Genomic DNA, 25201 nt, shown 5'->3' with positions numbered 1-25201 from the left:
CCTTGTCTGTGAAGCCCTTTTTGTGCAAAGCAATGATGACGACACGTGTTTCCTTGCAGATAACCATAGTTAACAGAGGAAGAACAATAATTTCAAGCACCACCCTCCTTTTAAAGCTTCCAGTCTGTTATTCTAATGTAATCAGCATGACAGAGTGATTTCCAGCCTTGTCCTCGTCAACACTCTCACCTGTGTTAATGAGAGAATCACTGACCTGATGTCAGCTGGCCCTTTTGCGGCAGACCTGAAAGGCATTGGAAATGTTGTTTTTGGGATAAAGCTCACTGTCACAGCAAAGAGGGACTTTGAAATGAACTGCAATTCATCTGATCATTCTTCATGACATTGTTTAGTATATGAAAATTGCGATAATAAAAACTGATAATATTTGTGTCATTCTCATAATATATACACTAAATTAGTTGAAGGAAATATGGTTAACTTAGCTGAAGGAAAAAGCATGTTAAATAAAAGCCATATGTCCCGGAAAGGTCGGTATCTTCTTTCATGCCAAATTTTCCCTCCTCCTCAACCACATTAAATATAACCTCGAGTCATGGAATAACCTTATTATCGCTCAGTAAATGTAATGTCCTCCCCAGATTATTATATATTTTCCATGCATTGACCATTAGAGTCCTTCCCTCGATTCTCTCCTTGATGCACAAACTAGTGATCCGATTTATTTGGTCTCGTAAAAAAAAACAAGCCTGCATCCTCCAGAGGTCATCTGCAGCAAGCAGCCTATACATCCCTAGTATTCAAAAATACAACTATTCAGCTTGGCTGGTGCAATATATGCAGCGGCAATCCACCCCCAAGGAACTTGTGTTTAGGTCGACATTGAGCAGGATGGGGCTGGCAAATTTTAGCCCTGGGGGGGTGATTCGACAGCCTATTAGGAACATTTGAGAGGAAAAAAATGCAGATGACCCAGCCCAAAGTAGCTCACTATAGGAGATGCCCGCCTGCCCCTGACATTGAGACAGCAGTAACAGATGGATCTCCTATTATATATGGAGAGGAGAGGAGGGAAGGAAAGACAGTGTAATTTGAGGCACTCCGTGAGTGCTTTATAAAATTGTACTTTTATTGAGATTAAAATGGAAAGTAGATGAGCGAAATAATTAAAAAGAAAAATTAGTGATCAGTGGTTTAAAATGCAAAAAAAGTTTTTTTTTGCAAAGTCTCACCTATGCCCTCATAAGTGTTCAATAGTAGGCTGAAATAGCGCTAATTATTATGTCTATTAAACACAATATGTGTCCATAACAATCGGACAGTAATGATAACTCTGTTGCCTGTAATTAGAAAGGCACTGTCAGCTGGTAGTAATATTTAGAATGTTTTTTGTCGGGTTTGCATTACGATCTAATGTATAAGGAGTCGTTAAATAACCCGAGTCTGCAGTGCCCCTTAGGATAATATACAGAGTAATATAGCGGGATTGATAAAACAAAAAGCCTCCCAAGGGCTGATAAACGGTATTGTGTCCCAGAAAGGCTTCCAATAGAAGCTATATAAAAATCCCACTAGGTACTCAGAAACAGCATCAGGCTATAATAAGCTTTTGCAGAGGCATCAGAGATTGCAAATGCCGTGTCCAAGAATCGTGGGATTATGTGAAGATTCCCTACCTATACAAAACTGGGGAGTGATTCTTGGAAGAGGTTAATAGAAATGAGGATTGGTGAGACAAAACGCAGACGCGCGTTTCGCTCCGTGGCTTTTTCAAGACTTTTTTTTAAAACATATTTATTTATAAGTGATCAAAATGATACAAACAAAATTATCAGAATAACAGTAAAATATCTGAGGTAGAAACAAAAGCAACAGAGATATCAGCTTCAGGAAGATGGAAACAGTACTATCTACTTGAAATGACCAAAACAAGAGAAACGGGAATTAAGAAGATAAGGAGAAGGGAGGAGGGAAAGAAAGGAGAAGAGAGATTGAAAGAAAGAGAAGGGAAGAAGGCGGCGTGGCTAGATATGGAGTGAGGGAAAAAGTGGCGGAAAGGGAAGAGTTAGCAAATGAAGGACATTGTATCAGCTTTAAGTAAAGAGAGAGTGAAATTGAAAGAAGGACAACAATTTGTCCCATACTCTATTAAAAGATTTGGAGGAATCATTAATAATACTGGTAATGAACTCCATACGATGAACATGCCATATCTTACTAATAGTGGTCTGGAGTGAGGCAGCGGCGTTGTTTCCAATCAGCCGCAATTTGACAGGTGGCTGCCGATATAATGTGTCCGGCTAGTTTATTCTGGTGACAATGGGCATCCAAGGGGAAGAAAAAAAATGTATGATCTAATGGATGTCGATCTGAATAATAGTTTGGATCAGATTTTTGATATCAAGCCAAAACCAAGTTAATTTTGGACAATCCCACCATATGTGAAGAAATGTGCCCAAGCCAGAACATGAACGCCAGCATCTATCAGAGGAATCGAGTAGTAACTTTTGGAGACGCAATACCAGTGGAAGAGAAATTGATATGTATTTTAAACACAAATAGAACTAGAGGCATCATTCTCCCGAATCTCAATACAGTCATCATCATCTAGAGTCACCCAATTCTCGTTACCATGCCAGTGTGTGGGGGTCACGTGCCTCTTCAGTAGGAAGGATAAGTTCAGAGTATATAGTGGAAATTAAGCTGGCAGTAGATGTTTGTCACAGGCGCAGTGTCCCAATGCTGGTGAGGGGATAGGTCGAGAGACAATCTTTAACAGTAGAGTGGAAATTTCATATCTGTAAGTACTGCTAAAAGTACTTTGTGGGTATAACAAATATAGTTTGAACTCTACCTCCCATTGATATTTCTGATCTGGCCCATTCAAGGGTTGTAGGAGTCGATCATCTTGGTTTCGGCGAGCCGTTGTGTGGGTGTGAAGATTCAGGGAGAATGTCCTGTTTCGCCAGGACTTCTTGGCTTGATCTAGGGTTTAATATAATGAGTGCTGCTAGCAGCAAAAACTTGTAACTGAAATGGGAATCCATTATCCCCAGCGATACCTGATGTTATTCTGGTAACTGGTTGGAGGTCCAGACGTTTCTGTATACTAGAAGGGGCAAGATTCTGAAATAGTTGTATGTCCATGGGGTATATTTCAGAAATAACGGTAGTGCAGTCGTGCACTTACCGTGTAAATTAGTCCACGATGTCTCCTACTCAAATTTATTAAAGGTGCATCGCAGCAGATATCATGGATATCTGCTGCTTTGCACTCCTTATCGTTTTTGCGAGCAGTCACCATACAACAGTATGGTGACTGCTCTGGCCGCAATCTTACAAGTCCCAAAAAAATCTTTTTTTCGGGAACTTGTTGTGTTAATGTACGCCAGAATTGAAGAAATCCAATGCTGTCAGCTCTGCTCCAAAGAGCAGAGCTGGACAGCGCATGTGTGGAGGGATCACATGATCCCTCCCTGTCACTCAGCACTCTCTCACATGCGTACAAAGAGGGGATCTTTGTGCGCATGTCCAGTCCTTGGAACTGGACATGCGCAATTGAAGAATGAAAAGAACGAGGAGAAGACCCGGAGACAGCGCTTCCGAAGACGGGGGTAAGTATGTTTTTTTACATCACAGAAACAGCAGTTTTTCGGAACTGCTGTTTCTGTGCAGGGTTGTACATAAATGTGAGAAATAGTTCAATCCTTATCATTGCGATAAGGATTGAAAACTACTTTTCACTTTATGTGAATATTGATAAATGTGCCCCTATATCTCTGTGGTATCGACTAAGCAGAGGGCCACCAGGAGATAAGCAGCAGCTGATGAGCCGTTAAGTGTTGGTCGTTGGTGTCCTGCTCAGGCCCTGGTCGTATGCCAGTCCATTGCTTTTGGTGCGAAATAGGCTTGCAAGTGAAAGATTCTGGTGGAGCGGTGTGGAAATCTAGGAGAGCGCTCAAAATGACTCCTGATGTTCCTGGGGTAGTATGAGCACCATCTGAAGGTGTTTGTGCAGGGATTTCCCCAATGAGAGCAGATATCTTGCTGACTGAGACCATGATGAATAGTTTAACTTAATGAAATGGTTTGTTCTAAAGAGATGGAAAGTTGGACTATGAAGGGACATCTCCATTTTTGGAAGGTATGCACCCAGAAATGCAATGGTAGCACCATCCAGGCACATGGGTGCAAAACACAAACAAAATGCATGGGTGTGTTGCACATTCAATAAGGTCAAATGGACACAGTAAAATCACTGTTCAACCAGAATCTCTTGCACTACCTCAAATATAAAACCCAACAGGCAAGAAGAAACCCTGCAGCATGTCAAATTCAAAAAACAAAGCCACTCAATAATAGGATTACTTTCCATAGATAAACATTGAGTTTAGTTTTTAAGCATTCAAAATGCATGAAAACCAGATTAAAATTGCAAAGGTGTAAATGTAATCCAAAATGTATTATGCCAATATCAAAAGCTATACACATTTTGCTCTGGTAAAGAAAATCCATTTAGAGCCATATTGTGACAGATAATAAATAAAATAAATAAATAAATAAATAAGATATACTTTTTTTTTTAACTATGCTGGGGATGTGAGGATTGATCAAGGGGAAGGGTATATCAGTGATGCAGAGTTGGAAATGCTGAAATTATCAATGGACAGTTTTACATTCCCCTTATCTTTCAAACAGTCCATGGGGGAGATTCAGTTGGCTGCATTACAGTAAGAAATCACTCATTTTTCCTTGCAACTTGATGGGGTGCGAGAGATTCCATCCTCAACAATAGCACTTTGTTTCTCCGTGGACTGTTTCAGAGACACATTGCACTGAACTGAATGTCTCCTACAGTGTAACACTATACTTCTACCAGGAATTACATATATGGGCAAAGAATTCCAAATGGTCATTAACTATACGTTCATTGGACATTTTATAGTGAACTTTATCCTTATTCTGAGACGGAGTCAGGAATTTTCCTTTGAGCCACTATATGTAGTCTTACAGCCATGCAGCATACTTACCAACTTTTTGTCTATGCCGAGGGGGAGGTGGGTGTGCGGGGCTCCGAAATCGCGTCATTTTGGACCCGCCCCCTGCTGTAAAATTATGCATTTGCGTCATTACGTCACGGGGGGGGGGGGGGGGGCGAATGCCAAATGCTGCGTTTCCGGGAGAATCGTGGTATTTTGGCCCTAATTCTGCACACTTCGCCAGATGCGGGAGATTGCCATACTCTCCCGGGAGTCCGGGAGACTCACCAGCAATGCGGGAGTCTCCTGGACATTTCAGGAGAGTTGGCAAGTATGCCATGCAGACAGGGAGCAGAGTTTCTGTCCCCAAAAGATTTATTCTCGAGATGCATAATTACGGGGTACTTATAATGTCTGACAGATGCTTCGCACTTTTAGTTAAAAAAGATGACGTGAGGGGGCACTCATGCAAAGTAAGCCACATAATCCCAAAAGTCTGCAGTTTCAGGAACAATGTGGCAAACACAAGGAGTAAGTGTGATATGAATTTTATAGTGCAAGTTATGCTCTGTGTAGCAAAATAAATGTTATTTACATCCACTTATATAAATGTAGGAAATATATTAATGTATTTACTATAGTGTGTGATGCACTAATTATAGGACAAATATTTTACAGCAGTAAAAGAAAAGCTAATAACTGATAGGTGGATGAGGGCATGGTTCTTAAGTTATTTGACCTTTGTGATGTCAGCAGGCAAAAGCATATGGTTACTGTGGTAAGTGGAAAGAAAACATATCCTAACAACAGCGATGTCTTCTGGGGGTTTGTAAGAGGAGGTCATAGAGCCTCTAACTGTCAGGCTATTTTTGGCTCAGTAATTTTCTTTGTGACTAAATCCTACTGGTAGCTTCAGCTGTTGCGTGATAAGGTCCATTGCACATTTTCACACTATATGTAAACCATATGGTACTGACACTCAAAGACTTGCCATATAATGGCCACCAGTCAAGTGATTGTATCAATGACAAACAAGACAAGGGAGAGTCACCAAAGCATTTCTACAAAATAACAGTGATGTATGAAAATGGCAGCCTCCATTGCTAAACATTTTTATTAAAGACTATAGAGACTTAAAGACTACTATTTGTTTCAGAAATATCCTGTCTTATTTAGTCATTTGGTTGTTAAGCACTAACCTGCAGTTATTTCATTTGCCCTCTTCTGGATCAATGCAGAATTTAGGAAAGAACACCATCTATGACCTATATTTGTTCACGAACCTTCCCTGTCCCAAACAAGTAGATCAAAGGTCCAAGGTACTGTTGCTTCCTGCACCTAGAATGATCACATCTCCCTCACTAACGGACAGGAAATATAAGAAAGTTAGCTGCTGGTTGTCAATGGACAGAGTGAAAGCATAGCTTGTCTAGTCAGTTACACTTTCAACAATACAATACCAGCAGTTTCCTCACACAATTCTCCTGGCTGACAACAAATGCCAGCAGTAGTAATGTAAAGGAAGAACATTGAAACGGACTAGTTTGCCAGAGATATCTGGCTAAAGAGGGTTGGTACCTTTAAGGCTGGCAGCGTGGTACAGAGCATGTTGGAAAAAAAATGGACAAAATACCAATACATTGGAGTTACAAACCACTGTAAAACCTGGGCATGTAGAAAGAAGTCTAACATACATGTGATTCTATTTAAGAAAAATATGACACCTAGTGGTGCTTCTAAGAATTGGAAAATATACTGTATTACGTACATGTACAATATTACAGTGCTGTTGTTTTGGACTTGCTGTCTAACAAATGCAGTTTTTGGGAATCGGCTTCCCCCAGCATATGTAGTATACGTCATATTGTGTCATGTGGACAATTTTGCCATTCCCACATCTACATAGTTTCCTATTCCCAGATTTTCTGACTCGTTCACAATAGGGCTCATGGGGAATTGGTATTATGCCTGTTGCTTAGGATAAAATCTGCAAATTTGTACTTCTCATGCCCACAAACAAAGCTTAATGCATATGCAGATTTTCTCACATCTGATACCTGCGCCTACTAGTGACCGAAGAGGCAGAAAAGGGGGGACAGAAAAAGCGTGCAAACACAGACCGAGTACAGTAAGGGAGTGTTTGTGAAAAGATGCAGATCCATATATAAGACTGTCAATAGCCGATTCCAAGGTGCATACCCGAGGGCTGGTGCTAATACACTCTGCTGATGATGACGGTCTCCAACACTAGCTAGCTGCTTCTGGTTGGACGATTGCGAATTAACGGACGCTGATAGGTGCATACCTCATTGAATTTGAATATATTGTAGGCGTCTTTTAAAATTAATTTTTTGGCTGCTTTCATTGAGGGATATTATATCTGCTGTATTATAGAGGTGGTTTTTATTTGTTTATTTTTAATCAAACCCAAGAGTGAATTTGGTTTTCGCTACAAAAACATATATTGATTAACTATTGTTGTCAGCTGGTTGCATTTATAAGTGTATCTATGTGTATGTAAACCTGACGCATATGCAGAGATGGATACATCTTTCAATGTATGTGCCTCAGCATATAAGCGTAAATACACCACTTTTATGTGCAGCTTTTTAAAGCATCAGCCCTGGTAATATTTTGTTTATTTACTAGTTCGCAGAAGCAGTATCTGCGAGATCTCCAACCCTTCGATATGAAGTTAGAACTAATCCTCAAAGCATAATTTTACATTTATTTTTGTGATTGTATAGTGTTACTCTATTTATTGGCCACTGATTGTCCTTTGTTTTTCCACTTTTTACCCCTATCCAAATTTAGAATGTCTTAGGGGACCAACCTCTCGTGATTTACTTTACTTTTATTTTTCCTCCACCTTTGGTGTATTTCAAGGCAATGCTTTTTTCAGCCAGAAAAATAATAAAATTAAACTTTTACAAACAGATTTCTGAATGTTATTATCTCTTTTATGTAAGGTATCTTGCATAGTGATCTTGCATAGTGATCCCTTAATACTCAACTTATATTTTGTTACCTTTTATAAAATGACCTGTTTAGTGGGGGTCTCTCTCCTATGCCCCTCTTCTTCTCTACATTGGGGTCCCCTATAAAATCAGGGTAGGCTCAAACTAAAAAAACATGTTTGTCCCATCCTCTAAAAGCACTCAAGACTTCAAAATAGCCAGCAACAGGGGCCTGTTCTGCAGATTGGATGTTATCATGGGTGTCCACAGAGCAGATAGAGGGGTTCCCACTCCCCCAAACATCCACTATAGAGGGGTAAGTCAATTTTCTAAAAAATATAGTGATATTACAATTGTTCTTTAACACTCATTACTGCATTTTTACAGTATTTGTCCTGTGAAAGTCATCTATCTATCCTGTATTTTGACATCTTGCATATTTGTATTCAACCTTAATAATGATTTAACATTATAATGAAAATGCAAACAGGTAGATACAATAAATAGACATTAACTTCATTTTAAAACACATCATAAAACAATTGGCTACATGGAAAAAAATACCTTAGGATAAGGGTCACATAACTACATCACATTATTGACACCAATTTATCACATAACATATTCCACTTTGTGTGAACTTCATAATCTTGTGGAGAGGTTCTAAGCAAAGTACTTACTAAGAAAACTGTTTCCCGTGGACAGAATTTACCACCCACCAAGCTATTTTGCAGCTCGTTACACTGTTGTTCAGGAAGCCAGTGGTGGGGCAGCACAATAGAGCAACTGTCTATATAACCATTTTTAATACACATGCTTAAATGTACATCTATTATGGAATTCTTATGTAAAATCTGAAAGGACTTCACAACTTCAAATTTTGGTGTTTTTCCATATATCCACTCCCAAGTGCACAACTGCAATTTTTTCTGAGATATCCCAGGAAAGCAGGTCTCCTCACTTGGATCAACTACATTAACACATGGTTTATCTGCATACTGCAGACTGTATTCTGTTGCAACAGCATCCATCACAGCTTCACATGTCAAACATGAATGAGCTTTAGTGAGGTTCCTTATCACTGAAGGTACACTAGGTGTGGCATTACTCTGTATACCATCATAAGGGCTTTGTAGAACTAGCGGCAAGAGAGAACTATCCGCATTACACAGCAATGTACAATGGTGGTATGCAATAGTCCTTCCAAGCTTTGCTGCAGTCCCTGATATTTTGTATTTTCCATCTAACAGGAGGTCAAATCTCTCGGTTGCCTGTACATCCAAACATGGTTGCAGTGTTTTAAGAGCTCTAATAACCAAGTTTAAATTTTGCATTCGATTATACTTTTTCTTTGATGTAAAAAAAGTTAGATTAATATTGCCCATATCATGGTACACTGTCCCACCACCACTCCGTCTCCTTGCCAAATCAATGCCTTGCTCTCTCATTAAATTGAGATTACATTCTTTCCATGGATTTTGATGACGACCAATAACCACAGTTGGAGAATTCCTCCAAATAAATAAAACATTCAGTTCCTCTAAATTCATATGATCGTGGATCCAATCTTCAACTGCCAGATTTTCATATACATTGCTGGAAACTGATTGCAGGATCTGCCCTTGTTTTGCCAAACTTCCAAATTTTGCAGCTGTTGTGTGGCACAAAAGTGGTGGCTGAATCCCCTTTAAGATTGTCTGGATCAGCAGCATTTTTCACTAAAGTAAATGGAGAAAGACAAACAAGCATATGCATTAATATTTGCATAATTAAGTAATTATATGGATGCAATATTAAGTTTATTATCACAACTGTAGTTGGCACTTGGTCCTTTAGCTTTTATGATTGGGAACTAGATATATCTGTAAATCAGCTGTGCAAAAGAAAAACAAAAAAAAAACACTTTTCCAAAAGCCTTACCACCATACCCTCTGTGCAGGGCTTAGGAAACAGTTTTCCCCTCCTAAGTGTGCCTCAAAAATGTGTCACTTTTAAATTTCAACCTTCCTTCTATTCAATTTACCAGAGGAGCAGGACCACAACTTTGCATGGCTCTTTTAAGTGCTAGGATGTCGTTATATTGCTGCACCACCACATCAGATGAGTCCTGTGGTGCCAAAATGCTACATTATACAGTATTTAATTACTGAAATGTTAAGTATAACATAAACAGGCATTCAAGGGACTCACACCAAAGAGTTACATTAAAACATGATTAGTAATTAGCACCATAGTTGGTAGTACAAAATAGGTTTGACAAGCCATCCTAAATGTCGGGTTATTAAATCAGCCATGTTAAATCTGAATACATATGAAGTACACATATTGCAGAGGAAATAATAATTTACCAGCATGCCAACTAATTGCAATAAATCCATAACACATGTATATGTAACCGATTTTACAAGGCAGATCTGACTTAATGATCCCTTTTTAGGATTCTGGCCCATACAATAGGTTAACAAATTGAGAATCCTATCAGTTACCTCTAAGCAGCTGCTCCGTCAGTCTAAACCCATCCTGTCTATTCTTCAACCCCCCCCCCCAGATTGTCTGAGAAGTTGGACCAGAGCTTAATACCAGTACAGCATTGACCTCTTCTACTGAATAACTGCAATGTGACCACATGTAACCGGCCTTACAAATACAGACCTTCCTTACCTTGTCACTGAGGTCCTTATGGACAACCTCACACAACCTGAGCAGTCAGTCTGCCTCCAGCGCCGGGTCCCATCACAATGCGCATGCGCGACCTTAGCAGAGCACGCGCGTGCGCAGTGGGCACTGGGGTCAGATCGTCCATTGGCCGACTGCTTTAGGGTGTAGGAGCATTTAGTTAGTTTAGATGGGGTGAGGGGTGGTGTGGGTGTTCGGGAGCACAGGCATTGTAAAATCAAGCGGTAGGACAGCAGCGATACAAGATGATTCTCGCCGCCGCACCTCAATGATAAATGGACGTAATGGTTGGTTGGGGAATTGTCAATATTGTAACATATTGGTGTTGCCAGATGATGCATGTAAATGCAGGCACACGCAAAGTACACTGGAAGCACGAATGCATTGCGATTAGTTCGCATGTATGCTGAACTATTGCACAAGAAACAACTCCAGTCATGGAGCATGCAACTGTGATAATTGTTATACAAACAAGATGAATGTGTGTTTAACGTGTCTGGGCTGATCTGGCACTCCTACAAATACTACTGTACGTTCTACTCTATAGAACTCTATGGGGACTGCAGAGATAGTAATTTACTAAGCAGCGCTTTTCGCTGCAAACTAACTACCATCTCAAGATGTCATTATCCTACTTGTCTTTATTGGGTCCATGAAGCTGATCCCCCACCAGCTCAAATTCTATGCACAGTTCAGATTCGGAGCTGCAGGTGGACACTTCAAGCACTTCGTGCAGCAGGGTATTCTTCATTCTTCGCCGAGACTACCTGTGCAGCCCCAGCGTAGTAAACAACAGTGGTATTTCAATATCCATCACTTCGATTTCCAGCAATGCATATTGCTTGACACCGCACTACTTTAATAAATAGACCCCAGTATCAGTTTCAGTACTTTTATATCCCAACAGTGGCATATTAAAACTACAATTGCTCAGTCACCAAATATTAATTCTTCAATATCCACTCTGGTACACGTATTAAAATATAGTATACAGCAAGCCTCATTCTCCAAGTAATTGCAGTATGCAGTAAATATCCACCAAACTTCTCACCACAGCTAGCTTTATCACTTGAGGTCATAGTTGTTACACTAAAGTTGAATAGGAAACACCCCCTACCCCAAACATATCTATTTTAAAGCTGCACCCCCACCAAGGAAAATATTAATGTGCCCCCAAGCCCTGACAGGAGCCATGAGGTCTACTACATTTAAATGTTTTACAGAGCTGGCACATCAATTACGCCAGTGATGGGCAACACTTCGGGGCCCACATGGTGTGGCCCTCAAACCTTCTAAAGGTCCGCACCTTACCCTTATCTCAGTAATAAGTTAACACAATACATTTAATCAAAGAAAGAGACACCTATCTAATAACATCAGGCATTTTAAACAAGTGTTACAAGCTATAACAAATCTGACAATGGAGCAGGAAGGAGCTGGGGGCTGCAGTTGAAGGCACGGAGGGCCACAGTTGAAGGCACGGAGGGCCGCAGTTGAAGGCACGGGGGGCCGCAGGTGAAGCCCCGGGTGGGCTGCATGAGGCCTAATACTGAATTACAATAACCTACTTTAGTTCCCAACATTTTACAAATAATTTCTAGTTACAGTTTGCTGCTTAGCAGATGAATAAGCACATTGCTCACACTACTATCTACAAGATGCTGGGAACACTACAATTGACATAATTTGCATTTTTAAAACTTCTTCAGTAAATATTAACTTAAAAAAACCAAAAGTATACCTAATATAGTGAGAATTGAATCCAGTGTACAAAATAAGATAAATTGTTCTGTACATTGGACAAGCCTGTAAAGCAGGAACATTTCCTGAGACTGAACCTGGTACTGCCCCTGAATTTTAGAGACAGTCAGTCTGGGTTTATTTATTTATGAAATTTACCGTATTTCCCCATGTATAAGACGCACCTTTTTCCCCCAAATTTTGGGTCTAAAAACTGGGTGCATCTTATACAGTTGTAGTAGCGCTTACCTTGTCAGATGATTCCTCTGTAAAGTCTTCTTTCTTCTGTCCTTCCTGATGCTGGAAAGTCGCTTACTGTCCTCTTCGCGATGACCGGATGTGGTCCGTGAACCGCAGTTGGAACGCACACTTCCGGTTTCTGTATTTGGCGTTTTGTCCAATCAGGACTTTGTCAAAGTCCTGATTGGACATCCGGTCATCGCGAAGAGGACGGTAAGCGGCTTTCCATCATCAGGATCAGAATGGACAGAAGAAAGAAGACTTTAACGGACAGAGGAAGCATCTGACAGGGTAAGGCAGAATTAGCAATAGGGTTAGAACTCAGTCTCTCCTCTCTGTACCCGCTGCACAATTACTCTGAAAAAATTGAGGATAATGTTTTTTCTCTTTCATTCAGTCTGGGGGACACTGCTTTACCATGGGGGTTGTGGAGGGGAGCTGGGAGTTGGCACCTAACTAGTTAACTTTAGTGCTGCTGATAGACCCCTATCCTCTACAATCCCCCTGCCTCTTCCTGTACAATCCAGTTTTTTTTAGGTGCCCTGGAGTTAGGGCAAGTTTTTTAGTGCTTAGTGTAATTTTAATACATTTTATTTGTTCTTTTATGTTTTCTTTTTTTTTACACAGGTCGCAGCGCTGGAGTGTGTTCTAATATAGAGAACACACTCACAGCTTGGCAGCGCAGGCATTCCCCTGTCAGCTGAGAGCCAGCGGTTCTCACTGACAGGGGCTGAATTACAAAGTGCCTGATTGAAGGGAGTGACAAGCGGTCTCATGGACCGCTGCACTTCCATAGCCTCCCCGATAACCGGCGCTGCCATTACAGGCATAGAGCGCTGGTTATCGGGTAATGAAGATGGCGGCGGCCATCTTGGATTCGGCAGAAACTCTGAGGAGAAGGGGCTAAACTAAGATTCCCCCCTCAGAGATAGGAGGGGGGCGTCGGAAAGTACTGCTGCGGAGACCTCTGTCCTGGGAAGAGGAACTAATAGAGGTCTCCACAAATCTGCCACCAAATGCCGTTTTTTCCTATGGATTTTCAAGCAGGAACATCGGCATCAGGGAAGAGGGGGGAGCTAAAACATAGAGTTCCCCCCCTTCTTACAGAGAAAGAGAGAGATGGACTTTCCCAGGGTTCTGGCGCCAAAGCAGAAGCCCGGGAACAGGAACAGAGCTGAGGGAGAGCACAGACTGCTCTTGGACTTCTCCCTGTCTTGGTGGCCCTTGGGCTAAGTACAAGCTTATTTAAACACATATTTGTTGTTTTATTACTGGCTTAGCAGGTTTACATTATAGTCTCCTGCTAGCCTAAAATATTTATGGTGTTTAAAATATTCAAGTACAACTTTTTCAAAGACATTAGTTGATTACTTGTAATTTACTCTGTTCTTTTTATATATTTTACTCTCTCTCTCTCTCTCTCTCTTCCTTTATCTCTATCTGTATATTCAGCTAGATTGATTTTGTGTGATTGCTGTGCCTTCCTTTATATAAAATGACAGATAAGGGAAAGGGCCCTATGGCTAAATATTTCACATGTTCTAAATGTCATGTTAAATTACCGTGTGGGCAGAAGGACCCTTTGGCGCTCTGCGCTGCATGCGAAGCAGGGGCCCCCTCTGTGCAAAGCCAGCAGGTTACAGCCCCTTCGTCTTAGGAACCGGCCTGGGTAACCTCCCTAACACAGTCGGTTACCTCCCTAGCCCAAATGGTTTTTCAATCGAATCAGTTGCTATCAACTGTGGCAACTTCGGTGGCTAGCAATACTAATATACAGTCAGACCCACAGGCTTCCTCAGATGCCAGTGGATCGAGTTTGCTGGGAACTTCCACATCACAGGCTGACCCAGCCCTTGCTACTACAGACCCGGCTTGGTCTACAGCCTTTTTGAAGGGATTAAACAAGCTTAACCAGTTGCTAGATTCCTCTAATACCCCGCCTGCTAAGAGAAGGAGGCTTAGAGCGGTAAATCCCCTTGTGGTCCTTTCAGATTCGGAGGAAGAGTCTGAGGAAGAGGGGGAAATCTATTCGGATGCTGACCATAGTCATTCCTCAGAGCAGGAAGTGTACCCTAGAAACCAATTTGTTAATGATTTGGTTTTAGCGGTTAGACAGGCGCTGGACTTCCCAGAGCCGGAGGAGGTTTCCCCCAGGGACAGAAGTCTGTTCAAAAAGGCCAAAAGAAAAACCAACCGTTTCCCTCCTTCTGCAGAACTCAGAGAGATTGCTGAAGGGGCTTGGAAACAACCTGAGAAGAGGTTTTTCATTCCCAAAAGGTTCGCCTCTCTGTATCCTCTTCAGGAGGAAGAGGCGACTCGCTGGGAGAGTATTCCCAAGGTAGACATTCCTATTGCTCGCCTGGCTAAACATACTCTACTCCCAGCCCCGGGTTCAGCGTATCTTCCAGACGCCAATGACCGTAAGGTAGAATCCCAGCTCAAATCAATATTTGCGGCCGCGGGTTCTGGCTTTAGACCCACATTTGCTTCAGCCTGGGTAGCAAAAGCCATGGAAGCATGGGCAGACCAGCTGGCAGAAGCTTTACAGGACTCCGAGCTCCTTCCCCTTGCTTTGCATTTAAAGGAAGCTTCGGGGTATCTCTATGAGGCGGCCCAGAATTCAGCGGCGGTTTCCTCTGCCATTCAGGCGGCCTCCATTTCAGCAAGGAGAACACTATGGCTGAAATCCTGGGAAGGTGATGCAGAGTCAAAGCGGTCCGTTGAAACCATCCCCTTTTCTGCAGCGGGCTTATTCGGTCCGGAATTGGATACCCTCATTTCCCAGGCTACGGGGGGCAAAAGCACTTCTTTGCCAGTATACGCTAACAGAAGCCGCGCTCAGAGAAATAGCTCCTTCCGACAGCCCTTTCGAGGGACCTCCTTCCAAAGGGGTCAGTCCTTCAGAGGAAGGCAATCTAATTCCCGAGGCTCCTCCTCTAGGGGAAGATCCTCGTTTACTACCAAGCGCCAGGCCGCTAAGACCCAGGAAAAGCCTGCTTCCTGACGACCAACCTGTACTACAGGGGGCGCCAGTGGGAGGACGTCTGTCCCTGTTTCAAAAACAGTGGACAGCGTCTTCCCAAGATCCTTGGATTTGGAGAATCATTTCAGAGGGGTACAGAATAGACCTATTGGGCCCGGCTCCACAGCATTTCTTCCAGACCCCGCTACCTCAGGATCTTTTAAAAAGACGGGCTATACAGGATTGTGTCGCTTCTCTTTTACTCCAGCAGGTCATCTGCAGAGTGCCAGATGGGCAGAAAGGAAGGGGTTTTTATTCAAACCTGTTCCTAGTCAAGAAGTCGGACGGCTTCTTTCGGCCCATCCTAAACTTAAAGGGCCTCAACGTTCACTTAAGGGTGGACAAATTTCGGATGGAATCTCTGAGGTCAGTAATAAACGGCCTAGAGATAAATCAGTTCATAGCGTCAATAGATATAAAGGACGCTTATCTCCACATTCCCATCTGGATCCACCACCAGTCTCTCCTCAAATTCTCGGTAGGATCTGCTCACTATCAGTTTCGGGCCCTCCCCTTTGGCCTCTCAACTGCGCCAAGGGTCTTCACGAAGATTATGGCAGCATGTCTTCACCTGCAGGGAGTTCAGGTCGTTCCTTACTTGGACGACCTACTCATCAAGGCTTCCTCAGAAGGTTGCCTGCGTTATCACCTGTCCCTCACCCAGGCAGTTCTCGAGGGCCACGGTTGGCTAATAAATTCAAAGAAATCCCAGTTGATCCCGTGTCAGCGCATGGTATTCCTGGGACTCATCATGGACACCAGGAGGCAAAGAGTGTTTCTCCCAACAGAGAAAATCTCCTATATTCAGTCGGTAACCTCCCAGGTTTTGTCTTACCCCAGCCCCTCAATGCACTTGTGCATGAGGCTACTCGGAAAGATGGTGGCCTCTTTCGAGACCATTCCCTTCGGGCGAGCCCATTCTCGATGTTTCCAATGGGATCTGCTATCGAAGTGGTCAGGGTCACACCTACACCTGAAAAGTCAAAAGATCTCTCTATCTCTGAAAGCGAGAGAATCTCTTCAGTGGTGGATGTGTCTGCACAACATGAGCGTGGGAAAATCCTTCGCACAATGGTCATGGATCATAGCTACGACAGACGCCAGCCTGAAGGGTTGGGGGGCAGTAATCCTTCACCTCCGACTCCAAGGAATTTGGTCGCCTCAGGAATCAACTCTACCGATAAATGTTTTGGAATTGAAGGCCATTCTCTTGGCTCTCCAGGGAGCCCAGTCTTTTCTTCAGGGCCAACCGGATTTCAGTCCGACAGTGCCACGGCCGTGGCATATGTCAACAGACAAGGAGGAACCAGGAGTGCAGCGGCTATGGAGATTGCAGCCCAGATATTTGTTTGGGCAGAGCAATATGTCCCAGCAATATCGGCGGTTTTCATTCCAGGAATAGAAAACTGGGAGGCGGACTATTTAAGTCGAAACCAGCTGATGCCGGGGGAGTGGTCTCTACACCCGGATGTCTTCCAGTCTCTGGTTCTCAGGTGGGGTCTTCCGGACATAGACCTCATGGCCTCCAGACACAACCGGAAGGTCCACAAGTTTTGCGCAAGGGATCCCTTAGCGGCGGCAGTGGACGTTTTGACGATGTCATGGGAGTTCAGGTTGGGATACCTGTTTCCCCCAATTCCCATGCTTCCTCGAGTACTAAGACGAGTTCGGCAGGGCCTTCTGCCAGTAATTCTAGTCGCTCCCTCTTGGCCGCGCCGAGTGTGGTACGCAGACATCATATCTATGGCGGAAGGGCCGGGGTTCCGCCTTCCGTATCGAATCGACCTGCTTCTGCAAGGTACATTCCATTTCCAGAATGTACCTCAGCTCAATTTAACGGCATGGCTGTTGAAGCCAGCCTCTGGAAGGCTAGAGGTTTTTCGCCCAGTGTAATTCAGACTCTGATGCGAGCCAGGAAACCTGTTTCTTCTCGGATCTATCACCGGATTTGGAAGGCCTACATTAGATGGTGCGAAAAAAGGACGTTCCACTCGTCCTCTTTTCGACTTTCCCATCTATTAGCCTTCCTTCAAAATGGCCTGGAAGCAGGTCTTAGGTTAGGTTCCCTAAAGGTCCAGGTTTTGGCACTTTCTGTATTTTTTCATAAGAAATTAGCCGAATTGCCAGACATTAGGACTTTTTTCCAGGGAGTTTTACATATCCAACCTCCCTATGTCCCTCCTACTGCTCCATGGGATCTCAACATGGTCCTAGAGATGCTCAAGGGTCCCCCCTTTGAACCTTTGAGTGGAAGGTCCTCTTTCTTTTGGCTATCGCTTCGGCTCGTAGAGTTTCCGAATTAGGAGCTCTGTCCTGTAGGGAACCATATTTGGTTTTCCACGAGGACAGAGCGGTGTTAAGAACTCTCCCTTCTTTCGTACCAAAAGTAGTGTCGGCTTTTCATCTCAACCAGGAAATTGTAGTTCCGGTTTTCTCATCTTCTTCCCATACGGATCAGCAATCGATGGAAAAGTTAGATGTGGTTAGGGCTCTCCGCATTTATGTTAAGAGAACTTCCCAGATTAGACGTACAGACTCTCTATTTGTCCTTTATGACGCTAATAAGAGAGGCTGGCCAGCCTCAAAACAGTCCATTGCAAGATGGATTACGTCTACCATCAGACAAGCTTATATACGGGCTAGCCGTCCTGTGCCGGAGAGAATCACAGCCCATTCCACCAGATCGGTTGGGGCGTCGTGGGCAGCAAGGAATGGTGTTTCTGCGGACCAGCTTTGCAGGGCAGCCACTTGGTCCTCTGTCCATACGTTTACTAAATTTTATCAATTTAATGTCTTTGCATCAGCAGATGCAAATTTCGCTCGTAATGCTTTACGAGCAGGATTTTCAGAGTAGTCCCACCCTTTAGGGGCTGCTTTAGAACGTCTCCATGGTAAAGCAGTGTCTCCCAGACTGGATGAAAGAGAAAAGAGGATTCATGTACTTACGTTAAATCCGTTTCTCTGATTCTGTCTGGGGGACACTGCGATCCCTCCCTTCTGTTATTCTTCTGTGTGCTCTTGTTTGACTGCCCTTCTTTCTCCTGGTTTTTTTTAAAACTAACTGGATTGTACAGGAAGAGGCAGGGGGATTGTAGAGGGGAGGGGTCTATCAGCAGCACTAAAGTTAACTAGTTAGGTGCCAACTCCCAGCTCCCCTCCACAACCCCCATGGTAAAGCAGTGTCCCCCAGACAGAATCAGAGAAACGGATTTAACGTAAGTACATAAATCCTCTTTTGCAGTCACCAATTACTCTGCAAAAGACTATGGGGGGGGGTATTCAATTGTTGCTCCGGCCGCCGGAAGAATGAGCGTGTTAAAACCATTACCGTTTATACGGTAATTACTCGCTGAATTTTGGAGCGAGTAAACTACCGTATTAACGGTTTTTACGTGCAAGTTTACAGTATAAACGGTAATAGTTTTAACGCGCTCGTTTTTTTGCGGTCCGGAGCAACAATTGAATACCACCCTATAAACATTATCCTCATTTTTTTCACATGATTTATATAGGTGCGTCTTATACATGGGGAAATATGGTATTTTCCATAATATTATTCTTGCCTTATAAAATGCGCTTGCTGGATGCAGCTCTCGGTATCTGTTCTTATCCCGTGTACTGTATTATTTACTGTTAAATTATTACAGATGAATATTTAACATGGAATAGAGTTGTGTCATGATCTTGTCCAGTGGGCTATGTCATGTCAGGTAGATATAGTGTACAATAACTGCAGGAAACACAACATGTACAGATTCACCTGCCCAACAGAAACAAGTCTTCCTGTAAATTCCTATCAAATATTGTCAAGTATGTGGTGGCTGTTACTAAAATGACTGGTAACCATGTACAGCATGAAGGTAAGATGAAGCATCTACTTGTAGAGTTGTGGGTGGAGCATGTGCTAGATGTGTTTACTGTAGCCAACTACTCTGACAACAGAGCAGCATTGAGGAGGGAAGGGAAGGGAAAGTGCGGGAGAGGGGTCACTGAATAGAAGGTGGGAAGAGAATCTTTGAAACTGCTTTTCAAACACACACACAGGAGCTGGTGCTGGATGCAGCTCATAAACCAGCCATGGCAGGCAAAAACCAAGCCGGACACAAGGGAATTGCAGAGTTGCAGATTAAGGTACTGACTAGTCACTTGATTTCAACTTAAAAAGATTCACCTAGACTGAGATATTTTTCTTATCTCTTATTGTAACTTCTTCTTTGACTCCTTCACTGCATGAGCATTGCTAGCTTCACTTACATAAAAGGGATTGAAGTGTGTGAGAACAAACAGCATGTAGTAAAACTGCATTGTTTGTTAAAGCAATGTGCTGAACGCTGCAGTCGGAGATCTCAGGTATGCCATTCATAATAGTGTCTCAGTGATCACACCCCTTTGAAAGATTGAGGCTTCTGTTACCATGGAGATAAGCTTGACTTTTAAAGTAAAAATCCTCGCACTAAATGAGACTATATATATTTGTGTTTTTTTGTGCGTGTAACTGACGCTGCTTTACTTTGAAGTCTTCTTGTTCTATTTCAGAAGAGTATATATATAGAAATATTAAATGTGTTTATATATACTTTTACTTGTGTTTTAATAGGAGTTAAAAAACAGATTTTCAAATCCCAGTGTGTACAAAGCCTCAATTCTTTCAGATAAACTTTATCCCTGCACTTTACGTTTTACTCTTTTTTGTAAAATGCTTTAGAAATATACTGCTGTTGAATTTATATGAATCTTCTCTCCTGTAGATAGATGAACTACAGAATACAAATCGGGGTCTGGAACATCAGATTTTGTACCTCACAGAAAATAAAGAGGCTACCAGCAATCATGTGGATATCTTGACTCAGAAAAATGAGCAACTCTGCCAAGAACTCACCGAAATAGACAAGTTAGCAGAGCAACTAGAGAAAGAGAAGGGACAGGCTCTGGATGTTGCTGAGCAAAAGCTAGAAGAAGAAAAGGTGGATATTTAAAAATCTAAATATTTTCTTCATATTTATTTTTCTAAAATGTAGGTTGGATTTAGTTGAAATGTTTAGACATGCATAGAAAGTAGAGCGTACAAAGCCCATATCTATTCTCCAGTCACAAAATCAATCAGACAAGTAAGATAGGAACCAAAAACAATAGAAGGGTCATCCCCGTGTGTAAAATTGTACAATTGGATTGCTCTTATTTGTGCTTGGTTTCCCTGCAGCAAAACACAGGTATCTAGGTTTTACAAATTGTGTTTGGTTGCTTTTAAATATTGTCCTTACTAGTTCCTTTGCCTTATTCAATGAAAAAAAGGTATCACCTTAAGTGGCCATACATGGTAAGATTTTGGATGTTTATTTCCACCAAATTCATCTACCTTTGTATAATGAGTGGCCCATTTTAATCAACCAAAATACAATTTAGTCAATCAGATTGAATGTAATTCAATAAGGGAAATGTGCTTGGGTCATGTGGTCCGTTATCAGCCAACCTTTAATTAGTAGGGTGTCCATTCAGGGCCGGATTTACCGCTAGGCAACTGCCTAGGGCCTAGCGGTACCCAGTTGGCCCAGTCAGGACTGGCCGTGAGCGGGGTAGGCAAGACGGAGGGGCGCTCCCCTCCGCCTGCCATCCTTCTCTGTCCGCCGACATACTAAAATAAGCTGCGGCCGGAAACAGAGTAAAAGACAAACCAATCATGTGATCGCATGTGCGGCTCCCAGCAGTCTCTCCTCCTCTCTGCTCCCACTGAATGAGTAGGAGAGACTGCCGGGACCTGTTGCGCGATCACGTGACGTGTTTTTTTTTTTTTTAAGTCTGTTTCCGGCCACTGTGAGGAGGACTAACACCGAGGAGCTGCGCGCTGGAGAAGAAAGAAGACCAGAAGACAGAAAAGAGGAATTCAAAAGAGAAAAAGACAGGTAAGTAAAACGGAGGCACATAGACAGAGGTGATATAATGAAGGGGCACAGGGGTAATACAATGAAGGGGCACATGGGTAATACAATGAAGGGGCACAGGGGTAATACAATGAAGGGGCACATGGGTAATACAATGAAGGGGCACAGGGGTAATTCAATGAAGGGGAAAAAGTGGCAATAAATGGGCATAGATTGATGGACAAAAGTGACAAGGGCACATCCTTGGATTTATGTGTATTATTTTTGCAACAACTTAATAAGTATTTCTGTATTTCTGTCTTAAATACTTATTAGGTTGTTTTGACCCAACTACTTAAAAACCGGGAATGCTCGGTAATTATCGGGTGCCTTTTTCTGTAGCTTTGCTCTTTTCACATGTTAGGTACGCCCCCAAAGATGCAAGCCACGCCCCCACCACCTTTCACTTCTACTTAACTATAGTGGTATATGGTAGGCTACAAAAATATAGTGCTATGGATTGTTTCAGGGAGGCGGCCCAAAACCAGTATCCTGCCTAGGGCCCCATGAGGTCTAAATCCGTCTCTGTGTCCATTGCAGTCTAGTCTTCTGAATCATTGTAATATGATTTTGTTCTGTGCAGTTTAGTTTTCCACATTTGTGGCAAAATCACTCACAGATCTGTTCGTATTTCAATGATCCATTCTTATCAGATGGTAATATGTTTTGCCATCATTTGCATTGTAGCCAAGCAGTATTCCTCTCCATTCTATTACTGTGTGTGATTGTGATGCAATGCTTTATTGTGACAGTGTTCTATTGCATCATCACCTGCATCACCATATTTTGTATACACAGTCCTAGCACACACTAACAAGTGTAGTAGGTGAAAAATCCTGCATATGAGTTATATCTAATGATGTATCAGTGATGTAGTTTTTCAAATGGCGTCCTTAAATTTCGTTTCCTTTGAGAAGATAGAGCACAAATATTTTCATCTGGACAAACCCCTACAGGTACTGTATGATGCACTTTACTTTAATCTGTCCATTTATCAATGTCCCATTTGTCCACTCTGTCATTAGCTCAACTTTACCTTATACAGCTGTTTTTAACCTGAGCTTAATATTAAATCACAACCGGTTAATAAGGGAATAAAATATGGTGTTCTTCTTCTTCCATTGAAAAGCAATGCAGGGTACAGCAGTTGTAACGTTTTATTTTATATTATTAGATTCTCACAACAAAGATACCTCTAGTGCTAACCTTGTGCTTTGCTTACAGGGTTGTTGGAAAATCATTGATACGGTATATAATAAATGGAATTGCTGTTGAGTGTATTTTGATAAATAAATGGAGCAAGTCCTTATTACTGACCGTCTCAGCCATGCTATTAAATGAACCATTTAGAAAATTGAATAAATATGCACGTATGCTACATATTCTATCTACAGCAAAGTAGACTATAGCATTAAGCTTGTGCTCTCTTGGTTTATCCTAAGGTAAGACAACTACAAAAATGAACACTATTATAGCTAATGAGAAATCTCTATACATAACAGACAACACTATACTGCTATTTCTTTCTATTTGGGACCCTTTATATACACCAAGTCCTTGAGATTTTCCTTCAGGGTTTATAACCTAAATTGCTAACATTATCAACTTTCTGCATTAAGAGCAATTGGATTCAGAGAAATCCATTTCCCATTCTGTAGTTAGAATTATGTACATTTGATTGTATCTAATTACACTTTATATTCGCATTTTTGTTTTTATGCTTGTTTGTTTGTTAGACACAGAAGATATTACAGAAATTGTAAACCTAGCCGGTTATTCATAGAATGTACACTACATGCACTTATTAATTGACCCAATGTGTGCTTTTAGGGCTTCGGGTTAAAAATCATGAAAGCCTTACAGACAATGCAGATTTTAAGACATTTGGTGCCATAACTTTGCTCAGTTTGCCAGGATAATGATATAGACCTATTATATATACTATATATATATACTATATATATATATATATATGTATATATACTATTGTGTATTATTCAAATTTTCTTATCTGTTATTGTAGGTCATGTCCCTCACAGATAATAATGTTCATGCGAATTAATTATTGTGTTGAATAGTTTATTTACAGAAGCTATCCAGACCTCAGAAAAACACATACTTTCTATTAGAACATTAGTAGTATACGCCAATATTGCCTGAAAACCTCATACAGTTGTGTAAACATGTCACTCCTCTCTTTTATACATTCAGAATGAAGTTAGACGGCAACGAAGAAGTATTGAGAGCTTGGAGCTCGCAATCAGAAACCTACAGTCAGTGAGTAATATCTCTGTTCCACTTCCTCCGCTTTCTCTATTAGCGGATTCTCATCTCCCTTTCTATCTCTCCTCTTGGAAACAAAATCAGCTGGATTTTTGTATTATTTGTAATTATACTTATAATACCCAACTGTACACATCCTCATGAATTACCTCCCACTCTAACAACACCCCTTAATGTCTGTTAGCTGTCTCCTTTTCCTAAAATGTAATCTTTCAAAACTGAACTTGTTGTATTGCCTCCTTCCATTAATACCCTCATACCTGAAACCTCTATGGGGCCTATGTAATAACAAGGTGCAATGATCTGGATCCTATAGCAACTGTCAGAGAAGGTAATTTATGAAACACATGTGACGCATACGACATAACACCTTTTCTTTGCGCCAGTGTGCCTGGATAGTCTGCCCTGTGTTCCTGATCTGCCATGCCTGGCCTCTGCCCTCAGGAGACACCTCTGTAACGTAGAAATGCCGCTGTGTGTGCAGAGAGATGGAAACACTATGCACAGTGTAAACAACTTTCTGTATTACATGCAGCATTTTTGTGCGGTTTATTTACTACATTGCCCAGAATGCACTTCTGCCAAAGTAAAACATTGAGGCGCAAAACTGGCCCCAGTAAAAGTATTGGACAAGACCCAAAGGCCACCAGTTAAACTAATGCAAACTTCAAGTCCTATTGCCAAGTGGAAATGTTTGTGCACAACACTCCACCCTGCCGCACGCTGCAATGAACATTACTAAAACTTTGCCTTCACCACCTCTTTAACTAATTTCAGTAATCACACTTTGCAAATGTAAAATAACGTTTATTCACTGCTCTGCAAAACTAGTAGTTACAGGATTCTGCTTCATTTAAACTAGATTGTTTGGATTAGTACAAATAGACCTACAGAGTTCTGGCTGAATATATTATGTATACTTGCAAAACTAGTAGAACCTCTGAGCCTACTCTGTACATTGCTGCTCCCAACTCTCCCTCAGCTTTTCAAAGTTTTGCTTCTCCGGAAACGCCGCCTTCCTGCTCCACAAATCCAGGCGAGTCTGGGGCCGCAGCTGGTTTTACACTGCACAGCGGAGAGTTTGCACTTTGTAAATGTGCTCAATAATGAAAGCTTATTTCTAACTGGTGCAATGCGATACAACACATCATTGCTCTTTGTACCATGTTATTAAATATATGTGGAAATAACATTACGATCATTCCTAGATCACGAGCGTGTTCTCTTGGTGTCATATTTAATTTTGCCATATTGTTCACACCAGCATTTATGGTCTTGGAAAATCATACTAGCTCAATCTCAAAAATATCTCCCAAATTTATCCTTACCCCACAAATGGCAATATTAAAATATTAATATATGCACTTATAATTTCCTGTTTCTGTTATTGAAGCCCTTTTCTAACAGTTTTCCACTGACCAAGCG

At 41.9% G+C, this 25201-nt stretch overlaps 2 protein-coding genes across 3 annotated transcripts in view; one reads left to right on the top strand and one right to left on the bottom strand.

Annotated features, from left to right (window-relative positions):
• Positions 1–7899: 7899 nt before the first annotated feature.
• Positions 7900–10784, bottom strand: LIPT1 (lipoyltransferase 1). Of its 2 annotated transcripts, none has more exons than XM_075198053.1 (2): positions 10550–10784; positions 7900–9615 (listed from the first exon to the last, which is right to left on the bottom strand). In XM_075198053.1, the coding sequence occupies exon 2, from the start codon at positions 9607–9609 to the stop codon at positions 8488–8490; it is 1122 nt and encodes a 373-aa protein (XP_075054154.1). In that variant the 5' UTR covers positions 9610–9615; positions 10550–10784; the 3' UTR covers positions 7900–8487. The 2 variants fall into 2 exon arrangements, with proteins under 2 accessions (XP_075054154.1, XP_075054153.1); XM_075198052.1 differs by having other exon boundaries at positions 10559–10782.
• Positions 10785–19371: 8587 nt separating this feature from the next.
• TSGA10 (testis specific 10) overlaps positions 19372–25201 on the top strand; it is a 40172-nt gene continuing 34342 nt past the window's right edge. Inside the window, exons 1-3 of the mRNA XM_075200148.1 lie at positions 19372–19706; positions 20324–20539; positions 23705–23770. Coding sequence (XP_075056249.1) covers positions 19653–19706; positions 20324–20539; positions 23705–23770 — 336 coding nt within the window. The 5' untranslated portion in view covers positions 19372–19652. The remainder of the gene's footprint in view (positions 19707–20323; positions 20540–23704; positions 23771–25201) is intronic.

Source organism: Mixophyes fleayi, chromosome 2 (assembly GCF_038048845.1).
Source record: "Mixophyes fleayi isolate aMixFle1 chromosome 2, aMixFle1.hap1, whole genome shotgun sequence".
NCBI lineage: Eukaryota > Metazoa > Chordata > Amphibia > Anura > Limnodynastidae > Mixophyes > Mixophyes fleayi.
Note: the sequence above shows the minus strand (reverse complement) of the source record. Positions and strands in the feature narration are given on the sequence as shown.

Bases quoted from the DNA above. Each gene is read 5' to 3' on its own strand.
- LIPT1 (XM_075198053.1), bottom strand. From the start codon at position 9,609: ATGCTGCTGATCCAGACAATCTTAAAGGGGATTCAGCCACCACTTTTG.